This window comes from Vitis riparia, chromosome 10 (genome assembly GCF_004353265.1).
Source record: "Vitis riparia cultivar Riparia Gloire de Montpellier isolate 1030 chromosome 10, EGFV_Vit.rip_1.0, whole genome shotgun sequence".
In the NCBI taxonomy this organism is placed as follows: Eukaryota; Viridiplantae; Streptophyta; class Magnoliopsida; order Vitales; family Vitaceae; genus Vitis; species Vitis riparia.
The window spans coordinates 11448700-11474210 of NC_048440.1; the positions used below are offsets into that span (position 1 = coordinate 11448700).

The 25511-nt window shown below is 35.0% G+C and overlaps 1 protein-coding gene across 3 annotated transcripts in view; it reads left to right on the plus strand.

Annotated features, from left to right (window-relative positions):
- LOC117923786 (serine/threonine-protein phosphatase 6 regulatory subunit 2) overlaps positions 1-19684 on the plus strand; it is a 47712-nt gene extending 28028 nt beyond the window's left edge. The window contains exons 8-20 of one of the 3 annotated variants that reach the window (XR_004652685.1): positions 159-275; positions 2859-2953; positions 3062-3264; positions 6539-6636; positions 6791-6894; positions 6971-7136; positions 7390-7512; positions 13461-13543; positions 15217-15358; positions 16434-16463; positions 17861-17931; positions 18465-19165; positions 19258-19684. Coding sequence is in view for 2 of the 3 variants with exons in the window: in XM_034842233.1 (XP_034698124.1) it covers positions 159-275; positions 2859-2953; positions 3062-3264; positions 6539-6636; positions 6791-6894; positions 6971-7136; positions 7390-7512; positions 13461-13543; positions 15217-15358; positions 16434-16463; positions 17861-17931; positions 18465-19110 (1878 nt within the window). In the remaining variant the exon portion in view is untranslated. Of the gene's footprint in view, positions 1-158; positions 276-2858; positions 2954-3061; positions 3265-6538; positions 6637-6790; positions 6895-6970; positions 7137-7389; positions 7513-13460; positions 13544-15216; positions 15359-16433; positions 16464-17860; positions 17932-18464 lie in introns of all 3 variants that reach the window. The other 2 variants (XM_034842233.1, XM_034842235.1) reach the window with 2 other exon arrangements.
- The last annotated feature ends 5827 nt before the right edge of the window (positions 19685-25511 follow it).

Below are 25511 nucleotides of genomic sequence, written 5' to 3' on the forward strand. Positions count from 1 at the left end.
AACTAATCACTTTTAAACTACTTTTGCAACTTCTAATTCTCCCTTACCCAGGGGGACTAGTTAAGAAATTTTTGAGCTGTTATACTGTTGGGTAATATATTGATTATTGGTTATTGATCTGAAATTGAAATCCATGAAACCCTTTTGCTTCTTCCCAGGTTTTAATACGTCTTATTGGTGCTGATGAACATATGTTTACAAACAACATGGAGGCAATGCAATGGTTAGATAGTACGGATGTGCTAGAGATGATTGTGGATAAGTTCAGCTCTTCGGTATGTTGCTTTAATTTGCTCTCAATTGACTTCTATTTGTGATTGCCAGTTTCTTGTTGGATATGGTTGTTACTTCTCAGTATTTGTGTGGAAACTGTGTCATTGACTTTGCTGTATGCATGGTTCATGTCCAGATTTTATTGAATGTATCCCAATTCAAGTGTAATTGGTTAACTACTTACCTCTATCACAGAGCCCATATATGTGACCACCTTGAAACTTGTTTGGTTCATTACTGATCTTTGCTTTATGATGGTTGACCTGATGTTTTCTTTTCAATGTCCAGATATAGTTATTTTTTAGAAACTATTCTTTTGTTCATTAAGCTAGAGGTCTGATTGGCATAATCTTTGCTCATCATTGTCAACATTAGTACTATTGGTCATTGGCTGGCAGTGGCTGTTATTGATGCACACTTCTGTTTGTTTTTGTCTTTCTTCCAGTACTATATAACAGTCTAGTTTTAAGTCCATAATTCACAAGTACCCTGGATTTTGAGCATTTTACTGATTCTTGAACAATTCATTCTGGACTAGACTGTTTTAGCACCATGTAGGTTGCTTGGCATTTCATGGTGTGTGGAGAACATTGTGTTAGAAATTACAAGGGTTTGGATGTGGGATATGTGTTTGTTATTGATCAAATATGTACTGTAGATGTGTCCAACAAAGACTTCAAAAAATAAAAATAAATAAAAGCTAGTTTATTACAAGTAACCATAGACACATTGAGTGTTTTATCTTAATTATACTCTTCAGTTTAGCCATTGGAGGATGAGACAAGAAAATAAAATTTAGGTTATTTAGCTATGCCTCTGTGCCCTAAGATATGGGTATTAAACAAATTTGATATCTAGACCCAATATTGAAACAGAGCTTTTGTTCCCAAGTCCTTGTAACACAGATCTTAATAATCATCATGCCTGTCTTCATGTAGCTGTCAGCCAATGGTTAAATACTAATTGTTGCTTTCAGATTGTCAAGATTTATTTTTTATTTTTTATTTTTTATTTTATTTTTAATGAATGCCCATATTTGGTTATCTTTTTGGTACTTATCCAAAAAAAAATAAAAAAAATTGGTTATCTTTTTGGTCAGTTTCCCCTCTTTATTTGATAAGAAACTAGTTTCCTGTTTGCTAACATACACGTTCTGAGATTCAATACTGATTGTTGCTTTCAGATTGTCCACCTTGATATTCTTTTCCTAGTCCCCTAATTTAGTGATCTTGTTTTTGTTCCTTTTCTTATTGACATTGTTTTTTTTGTAAGGGTTATTTGCTTGTTCATGAAATGAAAATATGCTCAGTGCAGTCTTTGCAAAATACTTATCATTTTTACTTGCATAGTTTTTTCCATCTGGGCACTTATGATTTTTGTGATAGCATCAATTGATTCCAGATAAGACCTTAATCCAGAGGAAGTACCTATTCGTTAGGCCTTAGCATTGACCTTCCAAGAACTGCCTTCTAGCATGGGCTATTTTATTAACATTATCGTTGTCATCATCATTCTTGTTGTCACTATGGTTCTCTTGGTTATTGTCATCATCCTTATTATTTTATTTTGGTTAATATTCTCTGATGCTATATGACACTCAATTTCTTTCATTCCCTTGTTTTTTAGATTAATGCATGACTGAATAATCATCAGAGATTATGAACATTTCTTATTATCGTTCTCTATTGACATTTTTCACACTGCATTATTCTTAGTGAAAGGAAAAGTCTGGTCATGGTTTCACAATCTTCATGGTAACGAACTGCCTGCTTGTTATCTTAACGGTGTGAAGATTATCGTGGATTGGTTGATTCGAGATTATAATGATTGCTTATTGCTTGATTAGTTTATTTTCTATTGCTGAATCCATATAAAGAATGTTTTGTTTTTTCTGTTTGCATTTAGACTTTATTTTATTTTTGAGTTGTTATGAAAGATATTTTGTTTCTTCTATTCTGGTTCAAATTTGTAATTCGAGGACATCTTGAGGTGACTTTATAGCTGCAAAATTCAAAAAACAATTTAGAAGCAACAGTAGAATGAGACAGTTGATCCAAAGTAATGAAAGCGGTTATATCCAAAAGGGAGAGAAAAAAAAAAAAAAAAAGTGAAAAAGTGACATCTTGGTGTTTGTAAACGATAAGTCTGGGTGGGGGATGGGAGGATGATTCCCGTTGATTCAGCAGCTTCTGGTATTGCTGTGAAGAGGACCTCCAATGCATCAACATGATGAGCCAAGTTGCGTCCTTTCATGTCCTAGGCTAGTGCCAGCATTCGTGAATTGCTGATTTCGGTCATTCTCTACTAAAATTTTATTTTCATTGCGCACACATTTCCATCAGCCTGCAACAAAGCACTTTAGTTTCCTACTGGATTGGTTTCTGGATATTTTTTCAAGTTTAGTTTTGGTTCTGAGATCTTGTTAAGATTCTCTAGATAATGTTTCCCAACATAGTTTAGCAAAGTAGGCTGTAGCCTTCTCATCCCAACTCATGGTTTCTTTTTGTCTACTTTCTATAATTGTTTTGGCCTTTTAACTGTGGATACACTTGAAATTAATCTTTTTTGGACAAATAATATTTCAGGATTGTCCTGAAGTCCATGCTAATGCAGCAGAAACACTATGTTCTATAACTCGATATGCTCCTCCTGGCCTTGCCAGTAAAATCTCCAGCCCAAGGTATGACTTAATTTTTTCTTTTCATGTTGCTTGGAAATTTGCGAACACTTTCCATCTACCAGGCTGTTATTTAATAAATGTCTCTTTGTTTTGTTTGCTTTGATGCAGTTTTATAGGAAGATTATTTCGTCATGCTTTGGAGGACTCACGGCCTAAATCTGTTTTAGTTAACTCTTTGTCTGTATGCATATCTTTATTAGACCCTAAGAGGCTAACCTTGGGAACTTATCATATGTACAACCGCCAACTAACTCATGGATCCACAATAACTGCTAACCCAGAGACAGTTGAAGGCATGCTGGAAAGCCTAGGTGAGTCACCTTCTTTGATATTGGGTGTCAAGCCATAATCTTGCAAGATAAAACAACAATTACTAGTTTTGATTTTTTTTTTTTTTAATTTTTGATATTGAGGTGGCTGTGTGTCTGTGTGAAACCTAGGGAAGGTCATATTGGTATATGTCACAATATTTCAAAATGGAATAACAATTCCTTTTGTTAATTTTTAATCTGCAACTTAGTATGACTTGTGTCTGTGTGCATGTGAATTTTTTTGGTATTGGTGTGCATACTTGTGTGTAGGGATGACAATTTTGTGGGTTTTTTGGGTCACCCGCCCCGCCCCTATTAGGACGGGTATGGGAGCATAGTAATCGGGGATGGGATGGGTTCAGGTTGTAATAATTTGCCTTCGAATATGAAATTATAAGTTTACCCCCACCTATAAATATTTGCTTCCCTTCCAGTCTTCCTCTCTTATTTTAGGGTTCCTGTTCCTCTCCATCGTTAGGGTTTCCATTCCTCCCACTCAACGCAAAAATTTAATCCCATTTCCTCCTCCTCCTTTCTCGATTCATCCTTGTCTATTGCATAAACAAATCTATTGGTAGTCTCATCACTTCAAGCCACTACCATTTTCTCCCTCCAAATCATATTTTCTTGCGTCCACGAACTAATATGGTTCTTTGTTCATTTGTCTTCATTTGTTTTTTTTTTTTTTTTTTGGATCTTGGACTTTAGGTATTTTTCTCGAATGTCGATTTGTTTGCTCTAGGTTTTTTTGGGAGATTCATGATGTTCTTCGATTCCCAATCTAGGTTTCTTTTTCATTAATGATAGATGTATTTTCTTCTTCTGCATGTCTAATATTTTATTTGAATCTCTTTATTGTTTGATTTTGATTGTGTTGCATGCAACCTTGCAATTTATTCGAATCTCTAATTATTTTTCTTAAATGGTAATGAAGGATGAGGGGGATAGGGGTGGATAGTAATCCTCATGGATTCGACATATTTTGGAAATGCATAAGCAAAGTTGGGGCATTTTCTCTGTCAGTTTTTGGGCAAAAGATGAGAGATTTTGTTGCAATTTGCCTTTTAGCAGGACAATTCAAGATTGAGAGTCAAAATTAGTGACAAATTTTTTTGTTGTCCTTGCTGGATGGTGATTCTGGTGAAGTTGAGGTTTAGGTGCTTCCCAAAAAGGAGGAAATGGCGTTTACCTGAATTTCCAACTTGTAATCCAGCCCGATGCAGCCCCTCGCTCCATTCGCCTCGCCCTGAAAACACATACCCGGATTGGGACGGGGTGGGGTTAGGATTTTAACTGTTGTTTCAAAACGGGGATGGGAGTGCATGCCCTGCCCCGCCCCGCTCTAGGTTTGGGACGGGGATGGGAAATAACTATATATTTTGGGACAGGGATGGGATAGGGGTGTCCAGTCCCAAACCCGCCCCATTGCCATTCCTACTTTTGTGTGTGTGTGTGGCATAGCAAAGAGAAACTGCCAAAGATTACAAGTGAGTTAACCTTGGACTGTGTTTATACCAAGGTGGCATAACTTAAGTATGCTAGAGGTATAAACTACACTTGAAAGGACAAAGTAGAAGCAGAATGAAAAATAAAGGGGGAAAACAATGGTTCTATCCAGTAAGTGTCCAACACCTGGATAGTCTTGGGAATTTGCACATTGGAGTTGGTCTCCCTTCCTTGGACAATAGTGTGAACTTAGAGAAGGGGGAGCCTCCCTTGGATTTTCCATGGGTGACTCCCACCAACTTGTCAGGATTTGAGATGCTCGGTGATCCACCAAAGGGTTATTAATGCCCCAATGCTATAATGTCTTGGCAGAGGAATGTCTTTGAAAATGGTCTCATAATGTATACATTTTAAGATTAAAGACATGTAGTGCTGCATTAATGGAGAATTTTGTTATTCACAAGGCATCCAACTTGCTAGCCATACAACCTCTTAGATTTGTTTTGTTTGTTAGACTTGTGTTACATGATAGTTTGATGACATGGAATGAGTGAAATGAGACATGAAGAAGTTCTAGCCAGTTTTAGAATATTCAGTACATCTTCAACACCCATAAGCTTTGTTTTTGAATAAAGGAACGATGTTATATCTCTTTTTGGGCCTCTATTGCTACAGCTTTCAAGGGCATTCTTCTCAATATTATACTACTTGATTAATCTTCAATATGTAGATCAAAAGGGTTAAAATAGCAAATAGAGGAACAATGTTTAGGGATTTTGAATTGCAAGACCCTGTGATGAATTTTGAATCATTTTTCTTTATGTTGCCTCCCACTGTACTATATCAATGTCTTAGTAGGTTTCTCCTCTCTGTTTTTTATCAGATTTTGTATGTTGGGAAGGATGTCTCATCCTTTACTTGTATTTCTTTATGTTGCCTCCCGCTGTATCATATCAATGTCTATCGGAGTAGGTTTCTCCTCTCCATTTTTTATCAGATTTTGTATGTTGGGAAGGATTTCTCATCCTCGTTATTTTGTCAGAGTAGGTTTCCTCATTTGATTTCCCCTCAAATTCTTGGAGAAAACATATCCTTGAGGAAAAATTTATGTATAAAATTGAGTCCCAGTCTCCTTGAAGTTTTTGTATTTTCAGTTCTAAAAGAAGTTGAGAAGTGGGCAAAACCTCTGCCTTCATCCTTCTTGTAGTTGCCTATTTCAGTATTAGGTGAGATTCTAGATTTACTTGACATTGATACTCATTTTTCTGGTTCTATCATTGGTGAAGGTGGAAATAGGTAGTAAAGCTACTACAATCTCATGAGTGCATTCACTTGTTTAGAAAGCTTCATTTAGTGAAGTGATAATTAATTAGACAGATGACTCAGAATTTGAGAATTTGGACACTGTATAAATGTGATCATTCTTCCTTACAAAAGTTTCAGGCCCAGTAGGTAGAAATTTGACTTTTTACCCCTCATTCATATGGAGTTCTATACTCTATTCTATAGTTTCTTGATTCATATGGAGTCCTATACTCTATTCTATAGTTTCTTGCAGTTTCATTATTTGGAAAACATGCATTCCTAACATTTACTGATAAATATTTACTATAAGAGAAGGTAAACTATTAAATGGAAGCATTTTAATGTGGTTGAGGCTATGCCTAAACTAGCTATTTCAGTTTTACATATTGCTGAATCACATTATTGACAGCTCAATGCTGGTTCTGTGTGTGTCTCTAATCAAGGGATTGGAATGCATTTCTTCGAAGTTTTGAAAATCTTTGGTTACTACAAAAAAAATGTTTGTCATGGTTCTGTTTTGTAGGTGATTTGCTCAAGCTTTTAGATGTTTCATCTGAGGAGAGTCTCTTGCTAACTACTTATGGAAAGTTGCAGCCACCTCTTGGAAAGCACCGTCTGAAGGTATCCCTTTGTATTTGCAATTGTTTAGGTGCTTTGTCGTGCACTATATAGGATGAATATAAATGTTTGTTTTTTTCTTCTTTTTTTTCAATTATAGATTATTATTATTGATGACAACTTGATGCTGATTATCTATCAATATGGTAAATTTCAGATTGTAGAGTTCATTTCAGTTTTACCAACAATTGGTAGCGAAGCTGCCGAGAAGGAATTGATTCGTCTAGGTGCAATACAGCAAATTTTAGACTTGTTTTTCAAGTAAGTTGAGAAATTCTACTCCCTTATGCAGAGTTATCGAACCCTGTCATCATTCCTTGCTTGAATGTGATTGTAGGTACCCATACAATAATTTTATGCATCACCACGTAGAGAACATTATAGTATCATGCTTGGAGAGCAAGAATCGTCCTCTTATTGAGCATCTTCTTCGTGAATGTAATCTTGTTGGGAAAATACTTGAAGCTGAAAAGAATTATACATTGTCGGCTGATCTAAACAAGGTAATGCACCACAGTCATTCATGAAATAATACTCACCTTAATTTAAATGGTGGTGGATCTAAACAACATAATGCACCTGTCATCCAGCCATCCATGAAATAATTCTCAATTTATTGCTTTATTTGGATGTTTCCCAGTTTATTTGTGGGAAAATTTTTAGATTAATTTTTTGTCTTAGTTATGTGGTTATGGCTACTTCTTTCTGTTGTGAATTTGCCTACTGAAAATGTAAATTTGTTCAATCTTCCTGCAGCCAACTGTTCCTGCTGAAGGAAGGACACCCCCCAGAATAGGAAATATCGGACACTTAACACGTATATCGAACAAACTTGTTCAACTGGGGAGCAGCAACACCGAAATTGAGGCATATCTGAAGGTTCATTTCTAATTCTGTCCACCCCTTTTTAGATAAGAAATTTTACTTGTATTATATTTGGATAAAAGTACATGTAAAATGACAGTCCAACAAATGAAAAAAAATGTACAAGAGTATAATAAGAGGAAAGAAAAATAAAAGACCTAAAAGGGAGAACAACAGAAGTCCTTACAGTAGGAAGCCTTTGGCTTCCTTCTTCTAAGGGAACAGAGCGACAAAACTCAAGCGGTACATGAGGTTCCAAATACAATTGATAATGGAACCCAACCTACACACCTTGATTAGCCTACCTAGGATTCCCCATAAAAGAGCAATCCCTTGTCAAAAGACCCTCTATGGCCACTAGTTACCTAAGACAAATTTTTCTAATGATCTGGGCTAAGTAGCTCTATAAGGTTTGGGCCTTAGGCTCTCTTATGGAGAGGGCTTTAAAAGGGGGGTGAGGGCTCTGTTGGAGTCTTATGTAGAAGATGAAATCTTCACTGATGTCGGCAGGGGTGTCTCTTCCCCAAGGTTGGCGCCCTTGTTGCTGTCCTTCTGGGTGTCACTTGCTGATGATGCTCTCTTGAGGGAAGTGGCAAGATATCCAGGTTCATCCCTTCGTTCTGTTTCCTTTTTGGGGGCTGGGACTTCTTCTACTTCTTTTGCAGTGGGGTCTCGAAGTCAGACGAAGGGGACAATGGGGGAGGTTCCCCAGCTTGAACACTCAATGCCTCTTGAGAATGATTTTGGCAGATAGAAGATCAATGGTGTTCTCAACCAACAAGGGAAAGGAGGTGGTGATTGGGGAGACTGGGCCTGGCAGTGACAAGGAGAGTGTTTTGATGGCAGGTGAGGGTGATGATGCGCTGTAGGATAGGGTGTCTTTCAACAGTTTGCTTGCCTTCAGTAGGTTTTTAGGCTTGCAAACAGAGGGTTTTGAGGAGGAGATTTTGGTGCTTCTTGAAAAGATCAGGGAAAGGAAAGGACGAGAGGGTCAGGCCTTAAGGAGAGCAAGTAAATTTGGCTCTTCTGGTTTTGAAAGGGAGCTTAAGAAATTGGAATGGTCAGTAAAATACAAGAGAACATAAGCAGAGGAACAAAGGGACAGAGAAAGGGGGGTGTGTTCTTCAGGTGGTTTATGAAGCTAAGGATTTTAACTTGGAACGTAAGAGGGGCCAATGACAACAATAAAAGGATGGTTTTAAAATCTTTCATTATGGCATAGAGAGTAGATTTGGTTTGTCTTTAGGAAATTAAAATCCAAGTGTTGTCAGTAGGGATGGTGCGCAGTCTAGGAACATGCAGATTCTTAGATTGGGGAGAGCTGAAGGCGAGGGGGACAGCAGGTGTGGGGTCTTGGTTCTTTGGGACAATGGAGTGTTAAGAGTTGTTGGGTATGGAAGTTGGGGTGTTCTCAATCTCTTGCCATTTTAAGAACTGTAAAGATGGGTTTGTTTGGATTTTCATGGGGGTGTATGGTCCCTCTGGTGGGGGTGATAGAGAGGGTTTCTAGGTGGAATTAGGGGCCATTAGGGGTTTGTTGAGTGATTCATGGTGCATTGGAGGCAGTTTTAACATTGTTTCCTAAGGGAGCATATCGGTGCCAATGGGTTGTCTGTGGCTATGAGAAGATTTTCTGAGGTAATTGAGGAATTTTAGTTCAGGGATCTTCCTTTGCAGGGGCTTGAATAAACTTTACTCAATTAAGGTTAGATCAGTTTCTGGTCTCAGAAGGGTGGGAAGGCCATTTTAGCAGAGTGGTGCAATGTATCTTGCCTAGACCTATGTCAGATCATTCACCAATTCTTTTGGATGGGGATGGTGTGCGGAGAGGTCCTAGCCTTTTAAGTTTGAAAATATGTGACTCGAGGAGGAAGGTTTCATAGATTTGAAGCAATGGTGGACAGGGTTCAGTTTTAGGGGTTCTTCCTATTTCATTTTGGCAGAAAAATTGAGAAGTCTAAAGTGTAATTTAAAGAGATCAGGAAGAACTTAGTTCTCTTGCAAGTGGGTTTTTGGATGCAAAAGAGAGGTTGGAGGAGTTATTTGTTGAGGAGGTGGTTTCTAGGGAGGATTCAAGGGTAGAATTTTGTAAATGGACTATCATGGAGGAAACAAGTTGGAGGCAGAAGCCTAGGGAGGGGTAGTTGAGGGAGGATGATAGAAATACCACTGTCTTTTAGAAAATGGCAAATGCACGCATAAGGAGGAATACTTTGGCTAAGGTTATAGAATAAATGGGGTGTGTTTAACAAATGAGATTGAGAACTTATCCAAAAATAAAATAAAAATAAGAAAATAGATGAGACTGAGATTAAGGCGGGGATTGCACAGGCTTTCTAGACTCTTCTATCGAAACCAGGGGAGTGGTGTCCTAATATCAAGAGTATGAGATTTGAGGCCCTAGATAGTCCAAATGGGGTGTGTTTAACAAATGAGATTGGGAACTTATCCAAAAATAAAATAAAAATAAGAAAACAGATGAGACTGAGACTAGGGTGGGGATTGCACAGGCTTTCTAGACTCTTCTATTGAAACCAGGGGAGTGGCGTCCTAATATCAAGAGTATGAGATTTGAGGCCCTAGACAGTCTTGATGCAACAAAGTTGGTGGAGCCTTTTTTAAAGGAAGAGGTGTTCAAAGCTTTGTTAGATTTAAATGGGGATAAAGTGTTAGGGCCAAATGGATTTTCAATGGCTTTTTGCCAGTGTTGTTAGGACTTTGTTAAGGATGAAATAATGGGATTCTTGGGGGATTTTCAAGAACAGGGTAGATTCGTAAAGAGTATCAACGCAAATTTTCCTAGTTTTGGTGCCAAAGGTAGGAAGGGCTGTAGAATTTTCAAGAACAGGGTGGATTCGTAAAGAGTATCAACGCAAATTTTCCTAGTTTTGGTGCCAAAGGTAGGAAGGGCTGTAGACCTTAAAGATTTTAGGTCTATACGTTTGGTGGGTAACCTTTATAAATTATTGGCTAAGGTGTTGGCTAATAGGCTTAAAAAGGTGTTGAGCAAAGTGATCCCAAAATCCCAGAATGCCTTTATGGAGGAGGGTAGGCAATTTCTTGATGTTGTGCTTATTGACAATGAAGCAATTGATTCGATGTTGAAAAGAAACACAAGGTGCTTTGTAAGCTTGATATTGAGAAGACGTATGACCATGTTAGTTGAGACTTTTCTGTTTGTGGTTTTGAACAAAATGAGTTTTGGGCAGAAATGGATTAGTTGGTGCATTTTTTCACCAAAATTTTTTGCCATTGTTAACGGTACCCCTTCAAGGTTTTTTGAGAGCTCTAGAGGATTGAGGCAATGGGATCTACTTTCATCATACTTGTTTGTGTTGGCTATGGAGACACTTAATTGTCTCCTAGAGAGGGCTAGGGAGGGTGGCTTTTTGTTAGACTTAAAGGTGAATGGTAGAGTTGGAGTGGGTTTGGAGGTTTCCCATGTCTTGTTCACTAATGACATGGTGGTGTTTTGTGAGGCTTCTATTACCCATTTGACCTACTTAAGTTGGTTACTTATGTGGTTTGAGTTCATTTTGGGTTTGAAGATTAACCTAACCAAAAGTGAACTTATTCTGGTTAGGAGAGTGGAGAACTTGGAGGAGTTAGTCGTTGTGTAAGGTTGTAGAGTAAGTGTGCTCCTGACCACCTATTTGGGCCTTCCTCTAAGCACCCCTCATAATTATTTGGCTGCTTAGGATGGAGTGGAAGAAAGGTTCCGTAAAAGATTGGCAATGTGGAAATGACAATATATTTCTAAAGTGGGGAGACTAACTCTGATTAGGAATACTCTTTGTAGCTTGCCAATCTAGTTTTTGCCTTTGTTCTGGATGTTGAGGATAGTGAGGTTAAAGTTGGAGCAAATCGAGCGGGACTTACCTTGGGGAGGAGGGACGTTAAAGAGAAAACATCTAGTGGAGTGGGCTACTGTTTGTTCAGATAAGAGGAAAGGGAGCCTAGGTATTCGACGTCTTTCTTCTTTCAATAAGGCCCTATTGTGTAAGTGGAATTGGTGCTTTGCAAAAGAAAGGGAGGTGTTTTGGAGACAAATTATAAGTGGTAAGTATGGGGAAGTTGAAGGGGGCGGGTGTTTTAACGAAGTGAGTGAGAGTTATGGTGTTGGGTTATGGAAGACCATAAGAAATCTGTGGGAAAGTTAATTGTAGAATTTCCTTCTCAGTGGGCAATGGGAGAAGGGTAAAGTTTTGGAAAGATAAATGGTATGGCAATAAACCTTTAAGTGTTTCTTTTCGTTCTTTACTTGCCTTAGCTACTTCAAAGGAGGCTTGGATGTCGGATTTGTGGTCTCATTCTAATGGTAGAGGTATGTGGACTCCTAGATTCTCTAGGCATCTAAACGATTGGGAGATTGAGTGAGTGGAGCGCTTCTTGGCAAGACTACTTGTTAAGGGGGGAGTTAAGGGAGGAAAACACTAGGTGTGTTGGTTGGAGGCAAAGAGTGGAATTTTCTCTGTTAGGTCCCTTACTCTAGCTTGGGGGAGGGGAGTTCTCAACCATTCCCATCTAGTATTTTGTGGAATACTTGGGTTCCACCTAAGGTGAGTTTCTTTACATAGGAGGTGGCTTAGGGAAAAGCTTTGACTCTTAATCAGTTACAATAGAGAGATTGGTCTTTGGCCAATGGATGTTTTCTTTGTCACAATCACGAAGAGTTAATTGACCACATCCTTTTGCATTGTAGCAAGGCAAGGCGAGGGTGTTGTAGTAGCTTTTGGTATCTCATGGGTGATTCACTCCTCTGTTAGAGACACTTTGTTAGGTTGACATGACTCTTTTGTGTGGAGGAAGCGGAAAAATGTTTGGGGAGTTGCTCCTTTATGCATTTTTTTGGATAATTTGGAAGAAAAGAAATAGAAGATTGTTTGAGAATGAGGAGCTCTCTGATCATAGACTGAAAGTCCTATTTCTATGTAGTTTGTATTCTTGGTCCAAGTTGTTTATAGGTGATAGATCGATGTCCTTATTTGATTTCATTAATTGATTGGGTTTAGATTGAGGGGGAATTCTGCCCCCCCCCCCCCCTCTCTCTCTTATTTGGCATTTTATGGACATCATGTGTACCTTGGTGTGCCTTTTTTTGTGCTTTTCAATACAATTGCTTCTTATCTACCAAAAAAAAAAACAGAAAAAAAAAAAAAAATGGTTTCTTTAGCTGGAGTATGATATTTGTGTGTACTTTTCTGTTAGCCACAAATCCAGAAAAGATGCATTTTTTTGGGGTTAGTTCTGGACTTCCAAACAAGATTGGGTTGGAGCTGGCACAAGGAGACCCCAAACTCCAACGCATTTCATTGGGGTTGGCAGGAGAGAGGAAGACGCTTTCTACAGACAACATAAGCTTGAGAGATCTTTAATCTCTCTATCTACAAGATTATTCCAAAATTAACGATTCTAGGAGGGAAAATCATGCAGAAAAGAGTATACTTTAGAAATAGGGAGACCTCTTTAACTTGAAGGGATCTGCACTTCTCTACTCCAATTTTGTTTTTCAACCCGAACAACTACTTTCTTAGCTTGACAAACCTATAAATTGTACTTTGTGTCTCAAGACCCAGTCAAGCTATTAAGTGGTGTAATGGTTTTTGAGACTGATTGCATATGCACCAAGATGTTTTCTTATACCTGGACTGATTTTATGTTGCTCAATCCTCTAATTTTCTATCTACACTCAATTGTAGTTGTTCCATCTACATAAAAAATAATCTGAACTCTAGGAGTGTTGTCCAATTTTTTTAACAGTCTGAATCTTTCTTTCTTTTTACCTTTTTTTTGTGCACAACTCTCCTCCTGTCTTCAATTGAAAGTAATTACCTCTTAAATGAACATGTATGTATGTGCTTGACATAACTTTTATAGTGTACTGGAAACATCTTAATGCAACTGGTGTTTCCCCCTCATGTTGTACTTTCAATCATATACTAGTGTTGGTTTTCCCTTCACAGGAAAACAGTGAATGGGTGGATTTTCATGGAACGGTACTCCTGAAGCGCAATGCAGTAGAAAATGTATACCAGTGGGCCTGTGGGTAGGTTTTCTTCCTTATGAATTTTTTTCCCTTTCTCTTGCACCAGTATTGGATTTGAAACTTTGTATTCAGTAAGGTGGATGTGATCAACTCATAAATAAATAATCAATTTTACTTGTAGTGAGAGGTGAGGCCGCCTCACTCAATACAAACAGAAAAAGGTGTGAACCAGAAAGCCAAAAGTGCTAAATAGAGAAGTTTTTGTTTCTTAAGTGACAGCTTTCTTGGATGATGAATATTCTACTGTGTCAACCTTTTGAAGCATTACAGATTAGTTATATTACTGTTGTGTCTAAAATTCCTTATAAGAAGGATCAGTGTTCATGTGGACATGGATAAAAAATGAATAATTGTTTGAAAGGATGCATTTTGTGCTATTGAGACAGAAAAGAGGCTGAAAATATCTTACTTAAGACTAGCTTATGTCGGGTAGGATTCTAGTTGATTAGTGCTGCTTGTGTTAACAAATGATGGACTTGGATGACCATATTTGTATTCATTAAAACATATGAACTTTGTTGTTTGTTATGTGTTATTCTTTGGGTTCTGCCTCGGTCAATTGAAAAAACTGTCTAGATGTTGTACAAGTTCCATTGGTGTTAAAGGAAAGGTGTGGAGAATTAACCCTCTGTGCTTCTTTTGGAGCCTGTGGAAGGACCAGGTTGAAAATATTTTGACTGAAATGTTCAGAGCTGGTGTTAAAAAACCATCACCTTAATCTCTGTTTTCATGGTTTGACAGTCTTTTGGGGGTGGGGTGTTGAGAATTTCTCTCTTTTAGATTTTATTTATAGATTGGAATGGTTGAGGCCTTTTTAGGTCTTTAGGTTTCTTTTTGTTTCATGGTTCCTATGCACCATGTTTGTGTGCCATTGTGCTGGGCTCCATTTATGATTATACTTTTAAAGCCATTGATTTCTTAAGTCCTCTCATGCTATACCGAATAAATAACTGCATTTTGGTTCTGTGCTTACAATAAATCTGTATGCCTTAATTTCCAGTTTTCCAGATTACAATGAATCTGTATGCCTTAATTTCCAATTCTCCAATTCATTGGAGTTCAAACTACTTGGCATTATGCTTTATTTGCGGTAAACTTACGAAAATTCTAATTAGAGTCTAATGCAATCCATGTTAGCTTGGGTATGCATTTTCTGAACAAAATTCACATCTTGTACATTTTTATGCACTAGAAAGAGATTCTCCTTGTGGTGTTGGTTGTATCATACTTGAAGTGGGATTTGTTAGGTAAATGAAATCAGACAGTTATAAAGCATTGCAGCCTAGCATATGAAAGTGGCATATTGTTTTTGTATTATGGTGATTCCTGATACCATATGTATTCATACTAGTTTTTGTAACTAAAATTTTAGGGGCTAGGACTAAGTAAGATGCATCAGGCTTGGGTCAAACTGCCTTTTTCCCCAGCTTTCTGGAGATGATATTTGTGAAATTTAATCATCAATGTTTCTCATTAAATTGTAAAAATTTAGATCTACGGAATTTAATATTTTCCTTCTGCCTCTTTCCCAAATTATTCCCTTTTGAACTCATATAAGATTTTTGAATTTACGAAATTAGAGAACCAATTACTATATTAATGTAATAGAAAATGGTGTTATTTCCCCCCTCTTTTGGTCTGATATGTAATCAGAGTTTCATCAATTGTAACAGGAGACCTACAGCTCTACAGGATCGAACTAGGGATAGTGATGATGATGATTATCAAGACAGAGATTATGATGTTGCAGCTCTAGCAAATAACTTGAGTCAGGCATTCCGATATGGCATTTATAGTAATGATGATATGGATGAGGTATTGTTTAATCTAATCAGTCCATCTTTACTTTCTATTTTTGGTACTTTTAACATATATATATATATAAGTTTACCCCAAATGCGAGTAAGGAACAAGGGGAAACATACTAAGCATACTAGTCTATAACTCAAGCAGTTATGCACTAATTGCAGTTTTACACTAATTAATGTGTAAAACGTTAGTACTGAGGTGTGGTTTTTTGGTACAATACCACAGACATGCACCAATAATTTATTGACACATGTATATTTGAAGATAAAATAAAAATGAAAGACCACTTAAAAAATGCAACTGGAATAAGAAGGTTGAATTACATATATCTTCGAAATATAAAAGCTTTGCAACTCTTTTTTAATTGAACAATTATTTTTTAAGAGAATTTTTTTTATAATTTTATAACTTGATAAATAAAATGATCAATTAAGATAAAAGTTAATTAAATATATTTTACTTAACATTTATCAAAATTCCGGTGAACACAACTAAGGAGAATGAAAAGTTAAAATTCTTTGTAACTTAGTCTAATGAAGATGAATTCAATTTTTGTGATAAAGAACATATAAGTTGACGGTCTCATTACCTTGAGGTAATGTTCTTTTATTTATTTTATACAAATATGAACATGTGTAGAATTTAATTTTTGCATTATGATGACATTATTTGTATCATGATCAATCTTCTAATTTTGAGAATTTTAAAAGATTTAGGTTAAGGTAACATTCTTTTTATAGTAATTTATATTTATATCAATCTTATTGTAGTATATTGGTTAGTGGGTTATTCCTTTTATGTGTATCAACAGAACTCTTTTTCCCTATATTTATAGATTCTTTTACTCACTTACTGGTTGTTCTCTTTACCAATATCTTTTTTATTTTTTTTAATTGAATGGTTGAGATTCAATCTCCAAATACAATGGTTAATAGTAAATGTTCTGTCCCATATCTCTTTGGTACTGTAGAATTTTCCCTAATTAATTAAAATATTGTATTCTACTGTTATATGATTGATTATTCTTCATTTTGAATGTGCATTTTTTAACAATGTTTTAATTTTCTGTTCATTCATGCAGACTCATGGCCAACTTGAACGGGATGATGAGGTATGTTCAAGAAGTTTTATACCCTTAAATGGAACGTTTCTCACCTCCTTTCCCCTAGGCTCTAGAGTTATGTGACCGCCATGATGTGGAAAAACCTTCCAACAGTTTGGTATAAACCATTTGAACTTGAACCCAGTGTCATGAACAGGAAGGTTAACCTTCTGACAAGTATGAACAGGAAGATTAACCTTCTGACAAGTATAAAGAAACTACTCTAACACATGCTAAAGGGAATGTTTTCCTCTATTTCTCGGAAAAATTTCACTAGCTTAATTATAGGGACCTTCCTACAATTTCCATAAAATACACCTCCCTCACTTAAGGTAACTGCAATTGCACCAAACATTGCATCATCACCCAAGTTTCACCAGGTTGTCGCTTCATATTATTCTCCTGAACTCTGCATTGATGAAAAATTTTTGATGTCATGCTCCACTGTTTATAGAAATGCCTATTTTACCCTTGCATAAATTGTTCTTAGGGGATAAGATAATTTATAAATAGCAGTTCCTGATAATTATTCTTTATGGATCTTAGGCACTGGGTTTTTGTTTCTAATTATTCAAATTAAAAAAATAAAAAATAAAAAATTGCCAGTTCCACTTTTGTTTCACTCAAGTTGGAAACATGTAAGATGGAAGGTTTAAAGAAGAAATACCCCGTTTGATGTTTTTGAATATCCTGTTGTGCTTTGCCACTGAAGTTGATATTGGGCATAATTTTTCCAACCTACCACAGTTAATAAAACCTCATCTAAGTTTGTTGAGTTCAAAATTGAAGTTAAATATGGGTAGGAGAAATGGTTCAAAATTAGAAATTTGGTCTACACAGAATCATTTTATGAAGTTTCGACAGTTTCAGCTATATGATTGTTTTTTAGTTAATCTGATAAATTCATACCAAAAAATATATACAGAAGTTTTCTTTCTTTTGCTTGGAAGGATCTCTCATCCTTTAATCCCATAAAATCCTTTTTCTTTTTTTCTTAAAATATTTTTTCATTTCCCATCAATAGAAAGATGCAACTCCATCTGGGCACAGATAACTTTATAGATCTACACCTGATCTGAGTGGTTTTTCTATCAGGAACTATAAGTCACCTAGTCAAAAAGCACTATAATCCATAAAAATAAAAAGTAATAATAATTAAAAGATAAACCATGTTTGTCATCAACACAGAAGATTGCTTAAGAGTTTTTACTTGGAAATTCAGAAAATCAAAAACTTATAATTGTTCCAGACCTGGGTTAAAGCCTTGCATGAGGTTGAACCTTATCCTTTTACTGCACTTGCATGGCATTGTTTAGTCGACTGCTCTCATGTTCATAAGCCATTGCTTTGATACCAAAACAAGTATTGTGTCAAATGAAATAGCTTCTTATGGAGATTCTTGGCAGGATGTCTACTTTGATGATGAATCGGCTGAAGTTGTCATATCTTCTCTGCGATTGGGAGATGATCAGGAGAGGTAGGTGGAAGCCCTTTTTTTGACCTTCTCTTTCTATATGATACCTATTTATGATAGGCTTGATCCCACCACTCATGCCAGCTGTAAATAGAGGGGTTTGCTTAAAAGGCTTACACCACTCTCATTTTTAACCTTTCTTGTCTATCCACCAGATTTTGGTTTGACCATTTGAAGAAAGGATTAGGGCCTTCTTGAATATTTCTTTTCTCAACAAAGAGCCGACTCTGGACTACATTCTTTCTTTTTTTATCCCAGAACTTGCAACCATGATTTCTTAGTGAGTTTTGAACTAGTTTGTTGTTTGCAAAATTTAGTAGGTTTAAATGCTATGTCTCCTCTGCTTCTTTAGCTTAATTCTTTCAACCTACCTGCCAGTGTCACACATTAAGCCTGAACTTCATGCAAACAACTTATTGGGAAGTGGGGACTAAATGTTCATTTCTCCCGCTCTTTATTTTTCAGATATTCAGTTACTGTATCATACCAGTTAATTTACCTTTTATTGAAATTGTATTTGCCTTTGGTGTACACAGCAGCTCTCTTTTTACAAACTCCAACTGGTTTGCCTTTGAGGATGACAGAATTGCCAATGAGCGCTCCACTGGCTCGCTTGCTTCTCCATCACCTAATACTGAGATTGGTCTTACCAACAGTGGTGGAAATGATGAAGTGATTGTTGGTGAAGATGATGAGTTGGATGATACAGCAACATCATCTCCATTGCCAGAAGTAAAACCACACGAATCCACACAGAACAACCCATCTGATGATTTAAAAGAAATAGGACCTGATGAAAGTGATAAACCACCTGAGTGGGTTGAATGGAGGGAGACTTCAGATTCCAGCAATCCATCTGATGTGGATAAACCTCTGGTTCTACCCAATGGGGAGCTTCAATCAGGACATGAAAGTAATGAGATTGTTCCAGACACAACTGAGCCTTCTCCTTCGGTCATTGATGAATTGGTGAATAATGGCAATGCTGCTGGGGCATTACCAGAATCAATGGAGGCGGATCCAAGTTCCAACCTTCCTAAGCTGTCTGAATCATCAGGTGATGAGAATATGAACTTAGACCCAACTACCTCTCAGGATGTAGAGATGGCTGACGGAACAGAAGGCACTCCTGTAGCCACAGAACATGAGAAGAGGGATATGGCTGAAGAGGTCGGGAATTAATGTAAATTCTCAAGGATCAGTTTATGGGGCTAACTCACTTTATGCCATTGAGCAGGTGGGACATTCTGGATGCATTGTTGGTTGGCAAGTCTATTATGTATTTTTAGAGCCTTTGTACATCGATAATGGGGCTTTATTGTCAAATAGGGCTGATGATTCTTTCCCTCCCACCCGTAAAAAAACTGAGTGCTCTCTTCTCCCAACAATGAGGATAAGCAAAAGAACAGGTTCTTATTGGGAAGCATTTTTCTTTTCTTTTCCTTGTTTTTTTCAAATCCTTATCTAGCAAGTAATTCAGCAATTTCATTACCTTTTAGCCTCTCTCATTAGGTGAATCACAGACAGGAACTTGTCATGTGGCACATGCATTATTATCTATCCTGTTTATGTTCTACGCTTCTCGCCAGGAATGCCAAAAATTGCTGATTATATAAGGCATCTGTTAATCTTCCAATCTCGGAAAAGCACCACCGAAGGAAATCATGTTAGTCTTCAACCTCCCTGAGCAAGAACATGGTTTTAAGGGATATTTGATTATAAGAACGATTATTTATTCATTCTCTTTTTGTCGTAATGGGTTGACAATGATGTTACAGTTTGATGGGCGTATGGATGAAGCTGATAAAATAAGACCATTACCATATAATGAGTTCTCTGTCTTATTCAAATCTGGCTTCCTTTAAGACTTTCCATTTCAAGATGTTACTGCACTTGAATCAACCAAAGTGAACAAAAGATATAAAAATTAGTCGATAATACATTTTTTTGTTAGTCTAATTTTATCTCTGTAAAGAATGGTGAGCTTGAAAATATACATATATAGACACGTTCACTGGTTCGATCCTCTCGGTCAATAATCTCGATTAAGAATACTTCTCCTAGCAATGGGAGTGCTTGGAAGAACACGGTCATATCCAACTTTATCAAGTGAGAGTATGAACGAGTCCTGCACTTTGCATATCAAGGGCTTCAAATTTTACTATAATTCGAAATTCTGCTTGAATATAAGTTGATATAGTTGGATCAACTTATTTTTTGCTTCTATAGGGTACTTGAATAATATTGTGCATAGTACTGTTGCTTTAGACTCATAGTTGCATCGAAATAATCTGTAAAACGAGGATAATTAAATTAAGTAAAACACCCAAGAAGGGGGTTATGAATTGGGTTTTAAAACATTTTTGAAAAATATCTTTGATTAAACAACTAATCATTCAATGAGTGTAAAGATATAGGATTAGAGAGATGCAAACTTGGTTTTATAGTGGTTCGCCAAATGAGAGTCCCACTATACCAAGGCTTCAACCCAAGCCTTCAATTCTACACTTGGATTCACCGACTTCGATGGATGTGAACAAATCCCCATCAAATTCAATACCAACTTGAAGTTTCACACTTAAGATTACTCAAAAATAAGAGTTTAAGAACACTCAACCTAGTACAATGAATGCTTAAATACAAAAGAAACTATGATCACTCGAAACAATACCAAGGCACTTGGAATAATGCCCTATTGATGGCATGCTAGATAACTGCTATTATCAATCTCTAGGCTAGGGAACTATCAAAGTAGCAACTTGCCCTAAAAGTGGGTTGCCAAGAGATAGTCACTCTAGAGTAGAATCTAAAATGGAATCATTGTCTCAAAAAATAAATATAAAATAGGGGAAAAAATACAATATAACTAAATGACATTGATAAAGCAACAATAATTAGATAAATTGATAGAAAAGGTAAAGGCTCATAAGATGAGACACATAGCTAAGAATAACCAAATCCAAATTCAAATACATAAAAGAAATGGACTAGATGTCCCATAGTTCTAACGAGGAGAAGCATTGGATGTAGGTGGCCATTGACTTATTGAAGTTATTCTACCTCCTCATCAGGCACATGACAGTTCCCAATTGAAATATATTAAAATCTATACGGTGAACAAAAGGCTTCACAAATAGTCATGATATACAAGTATTATAATGATCAATCTAGGGTAAAAAAATAAAGAAAAAAAAACTATTTTAAAAAACATTATATAATAATTTTTTATATACAAAAAATAGCATAACATAATCATAATAGCATTCAGGGTCTCACTAACCTAGATCATAATACAAAAGATCATAATATAAAACTTTGGAAATTTCATAAAAATGAGAACTAAGATGCCTAAGGCCTTGCTAACCTACTTTGATGTTGACAACACTCTAAATTGGAATCTACAAACTTTCGAAAATTTTCAATTTCGGCTAATGAAATTCAACTTGAGAGATATTTAAGATAATGAGTTGATTGATGAGTCTAAATATCTTAAAAATTGATAAGTAAGTCAAAGGGTCACTAGAAGATCATCAACCATGCATCAACGTAAATTGGTTATAGATTTATCCAAAATAGAACATATTGATACTACTCTTTTTCTTGATTCTTCTCACTAACCAAATGAGTTTTAAAAATTATGAAACTTTCAGTATCTACTCTGTGATGAATCTAGGAAATTATAAAAATAATTTATAAACCAATAAAAAAAATCAAATAGCACCAAATTTCCTAAAATCCAAAATTATCTTTGAACATAGTGTTGAAAATCTATTAACATTTGCCCAATTCTTTCCTATGCAAATGGATTTAAAATCAAGTGGATTTGATTTTTTTAGTTTCTTTTTTTAATATAATCAATGTTTAAAACATCGGTAAATACGGATATATCAATACTTACATTTTACGGATATATCGAAAATATGGGAGAAATATCGGTGGATATTTTGACAAAAATATTGATGGAAGATAAATTGTTTAAAATTCATGAAAATGTTTATAAAACTTTCAAAAAATGATAAAATAAGTAATAATACACGTATTAAAGTTATTTTGTAAGTGTAATTGAGATAAATACGATTAAAGATAATATTTATCAAATTTTTATAAAAAAAATAGCTTAAATTCATTTAATATATTTAAATTCATTTATTTTAAAAATTAAAAAATATTTTTATTAAAACATGTTTTATCATATTTTAAATAAAAAAATAAATTGATTTACATAAAATATTTTATTTGAGATTTCATTTCTAAAATTTTAATACAAATATGTGGTGACAACTTTTTCTATTAACATTAATTTATTTAAATAATTAAAATTATTATTAATTTATCTTATCAAATTAATTTTAATTTATAAAATATTAGGACTTTATTATTTTTTTATATTATAACAATTTTTTAGTAAAATAATATTTTTAATATTTTAAAATAAAAACATTTAAAATTAAAAGGATAAATAAAAAAATTAAGAGTGAAGTGATAGTAATTTTTTAAAATAGGATTAATGATATAAATATAAAAATTAGTTAAAAATAAAATTATAATATAAATTTAAACCCTTACAAAAAACACAGGTGAAATGTGGATCATCAAAAATTCAAATATGGTCATTGGATAAATTTAAAAATAAAAATAAAAAAATCATCCAAAAAATTGCCAATTTTTTCAAGTTCTTCTCTGCTGCACCATGATTTTTTTTAGTGATATTTCGCTTCCGAACTGATATATCACCCATATTTCATCGATATTATCGATATTTTACTGAAATTTCTACCTATTTATAATTAGTGTCCAATATTGTGTCAGACACCATCAATATTTGATATATCAATGATATTTCATCGAAAAAATCCGAAATTTTAATCCTTAAATATAGTAAACATATAAGATTAACCAAGGATCAAGATCCTTAGTCAAAACATTTCTAAATTTTGAGATATTGAGATACACAAGTGATTCAAAATTATCTTAGTTGACCTCTTATTGATGTTTGTAAATGTGTGTGAAATTTTCTTATGAAGTTGAAGTTATCCAAATGTAACATGTGAAATTTTCTTATGAAGCTTAAGTTATCCAAATGTAACAAAACTTAAATGGTTGGACTCCTTATCAAGTCTATTATTTTATAAAAACAATTTTGGATCTTAATATCTTTTCAAAAAAATTTAGAAATTTAAAAAACCCAATCTAGTAAGAATACCAAAAACAAGGTATTCCTCCTTCAAGAGAATTTTCTTCTTTCTATGGAGTCATCTTCATCAACCCAACTTAAATCTATTATATTAGAGATGATTGAGTTTCAATTTGGGTGTTTCAAATATTGTAATAACTTGAGTTTCACCCATTTTAAGTTGAAAAGGCATAGCTAAAATCTCTTTGAGTAACAATACCATAGAAGTTCAATCTCATACACTTGCGAACAACCATAAATAAATTTAGACTTGAAACCTAATATTTTCCCTCCTTTTTTAGCCTACCCAATAGCTCATAAAAAAATAATAAAATAATAAAATAATAAAAAAGAAAAAGAAAAGGGCGCCTATAGCCTTCCATTGTATTCTTATTCTAAGTAATGAGAATACTAACAACTAGACACATGTATTTTTATATTAACTTAATATTTTTCCTTGACTTTCTCAACAACCAAATAGCACATAAAGTAAGGGAAAATGGTCAGGGATTTATAGAACTTTATTACATGTAACATTCTAGTCCTCTAGCAACACTCTCCCAATCAAATTAAGGAGAAAAAGAAAAAAAAAAGTTATAAATGAAAATTAAATTGATTTTTAAAAAATGAAAAATATTTTTTTACAATAAGATTACTCATAGTGGAGGAAAGTTTTCTCTACACTTCTTCTCAAGTTTGCTCTCCTTTATACACCCTCTTTCAAGCCTCACTACCAAAATAAAAAAATAAAAAATAAAAAAGAGAGAAGGGAAACTTAAAGAAGAAGAGAAGAAATTGTGAATATTCTCTCTAACCTTACGTATTTTAAAGTACTTGTGAATTTACTATTGTGTCAAGTACATGTGTCATAAAAATAACAATAATATCATTAAAATCTCCGTATTTAAGACATGAATGAAATAAAAAAAATAAAAAAATAAAAATCAATCCATAATATCTATGTTAGTTTTTCTGCCTGAATGCATTCAAAACGATTGACTTTCTAAATGATCCCCAAGAACAGAGTGATTACAATAATCTTTTTAATTACTTCATGCTTTATTTGTAACGACCCGCACCCAACCATGTAGATATTATCCGCTTTGGGCCCAAGGGGGCTCTCACGGCTTTAAAACGCGTCTACTTGGTTAAGAGGAGTCTCTACATATATAGCGCCAGGAACATTCTCCCCTATCCGATGTGGGACATCACAAACACCCCCCCATGCAGACACAACGTCCTCGTTGTGTCCCATGGGATTGTAGGGCCAAACAGACAAACACCCCTTACGGAGCCAAACAAACCCCCACACCGAGGTCAGGGATCGGCTCTGATACCATTTGTAACGACCCGCACCCAACCATGTAGATATTGTCCGCTTTAAGCCCAAAGGGGCCCTCACGGCTTTAAAACGCGTCTATAGGGTTAAGATGAGCCTCTACATATATAGCGTCAGGAACATTCTCCCCTATCCGATGTGGGACATCACACTATTTTTATTTGAAAGAATCCAAAGGAAAATCATTTTGTTTCCATCGAGCTAAAACAATATTTCTATGTCTTTACTAAACCAAAGATGTCCTTTACTAGCTAGTTTGCTTCAATCGTTCCTCTACAAATACAAACACGCTTAGAATTGAAGATTTAGTTATGATTAGAAATCCACTTTTCTATCTTTGTCCATAGATCCTTTACTCACACTCATTTAATTGGAAGTATCCATCTAATTCATAAAAATTATGTTTCGTAATTTCACAATCCAATTTCCAAATTTCATACAAAGTCACAAGAATGTGTATTCGTCTTGGAATCCATCATTGAGAGGTAAGGGATCTACATTTCTATAAGTGTGCCGAGTGTCCCCTAAAATTAGTTACTTTAAGTTAATTAACTATTCTCCTTAATTTCTTAATTATTTTTTATTATTTAAATTAAGGTGAATCTTTAATATTTTGATGTTATGAAATTTATGATTTAAGGAGTATTTAATGGGCCATAAAAATTTAGGAAAATTTACCTAAAATTATATTTATTAAAAAAAATCTTAGGTTATTATCCTATAATAGAATACTCTTATCCTACATTAACCTTCCTGGAAAATATACTTTCGATTCTTATGCATTTATCATAATTTACCATTTCTACTCAATATTAAGTAGTGACTCAAGAGTCAATCTTATATGTTTTGGATAATTAAATTTTTTATTGGATTATCTATTTGTAATTTAAAAAAAAAAAATGCATTAGAAAATTTTTAATCAAAAATTGAAAAAAAATTCATACTTAAAAATCTGAAATGTTATACTTCAACTTCTCAAACGCAACAACATGGCACACCTTAGTTTAATGGAATTTAGCATCCTTGAGTATCAATGCACATAAGGGCTAAGAGATCTTGTTAAAATCTTGA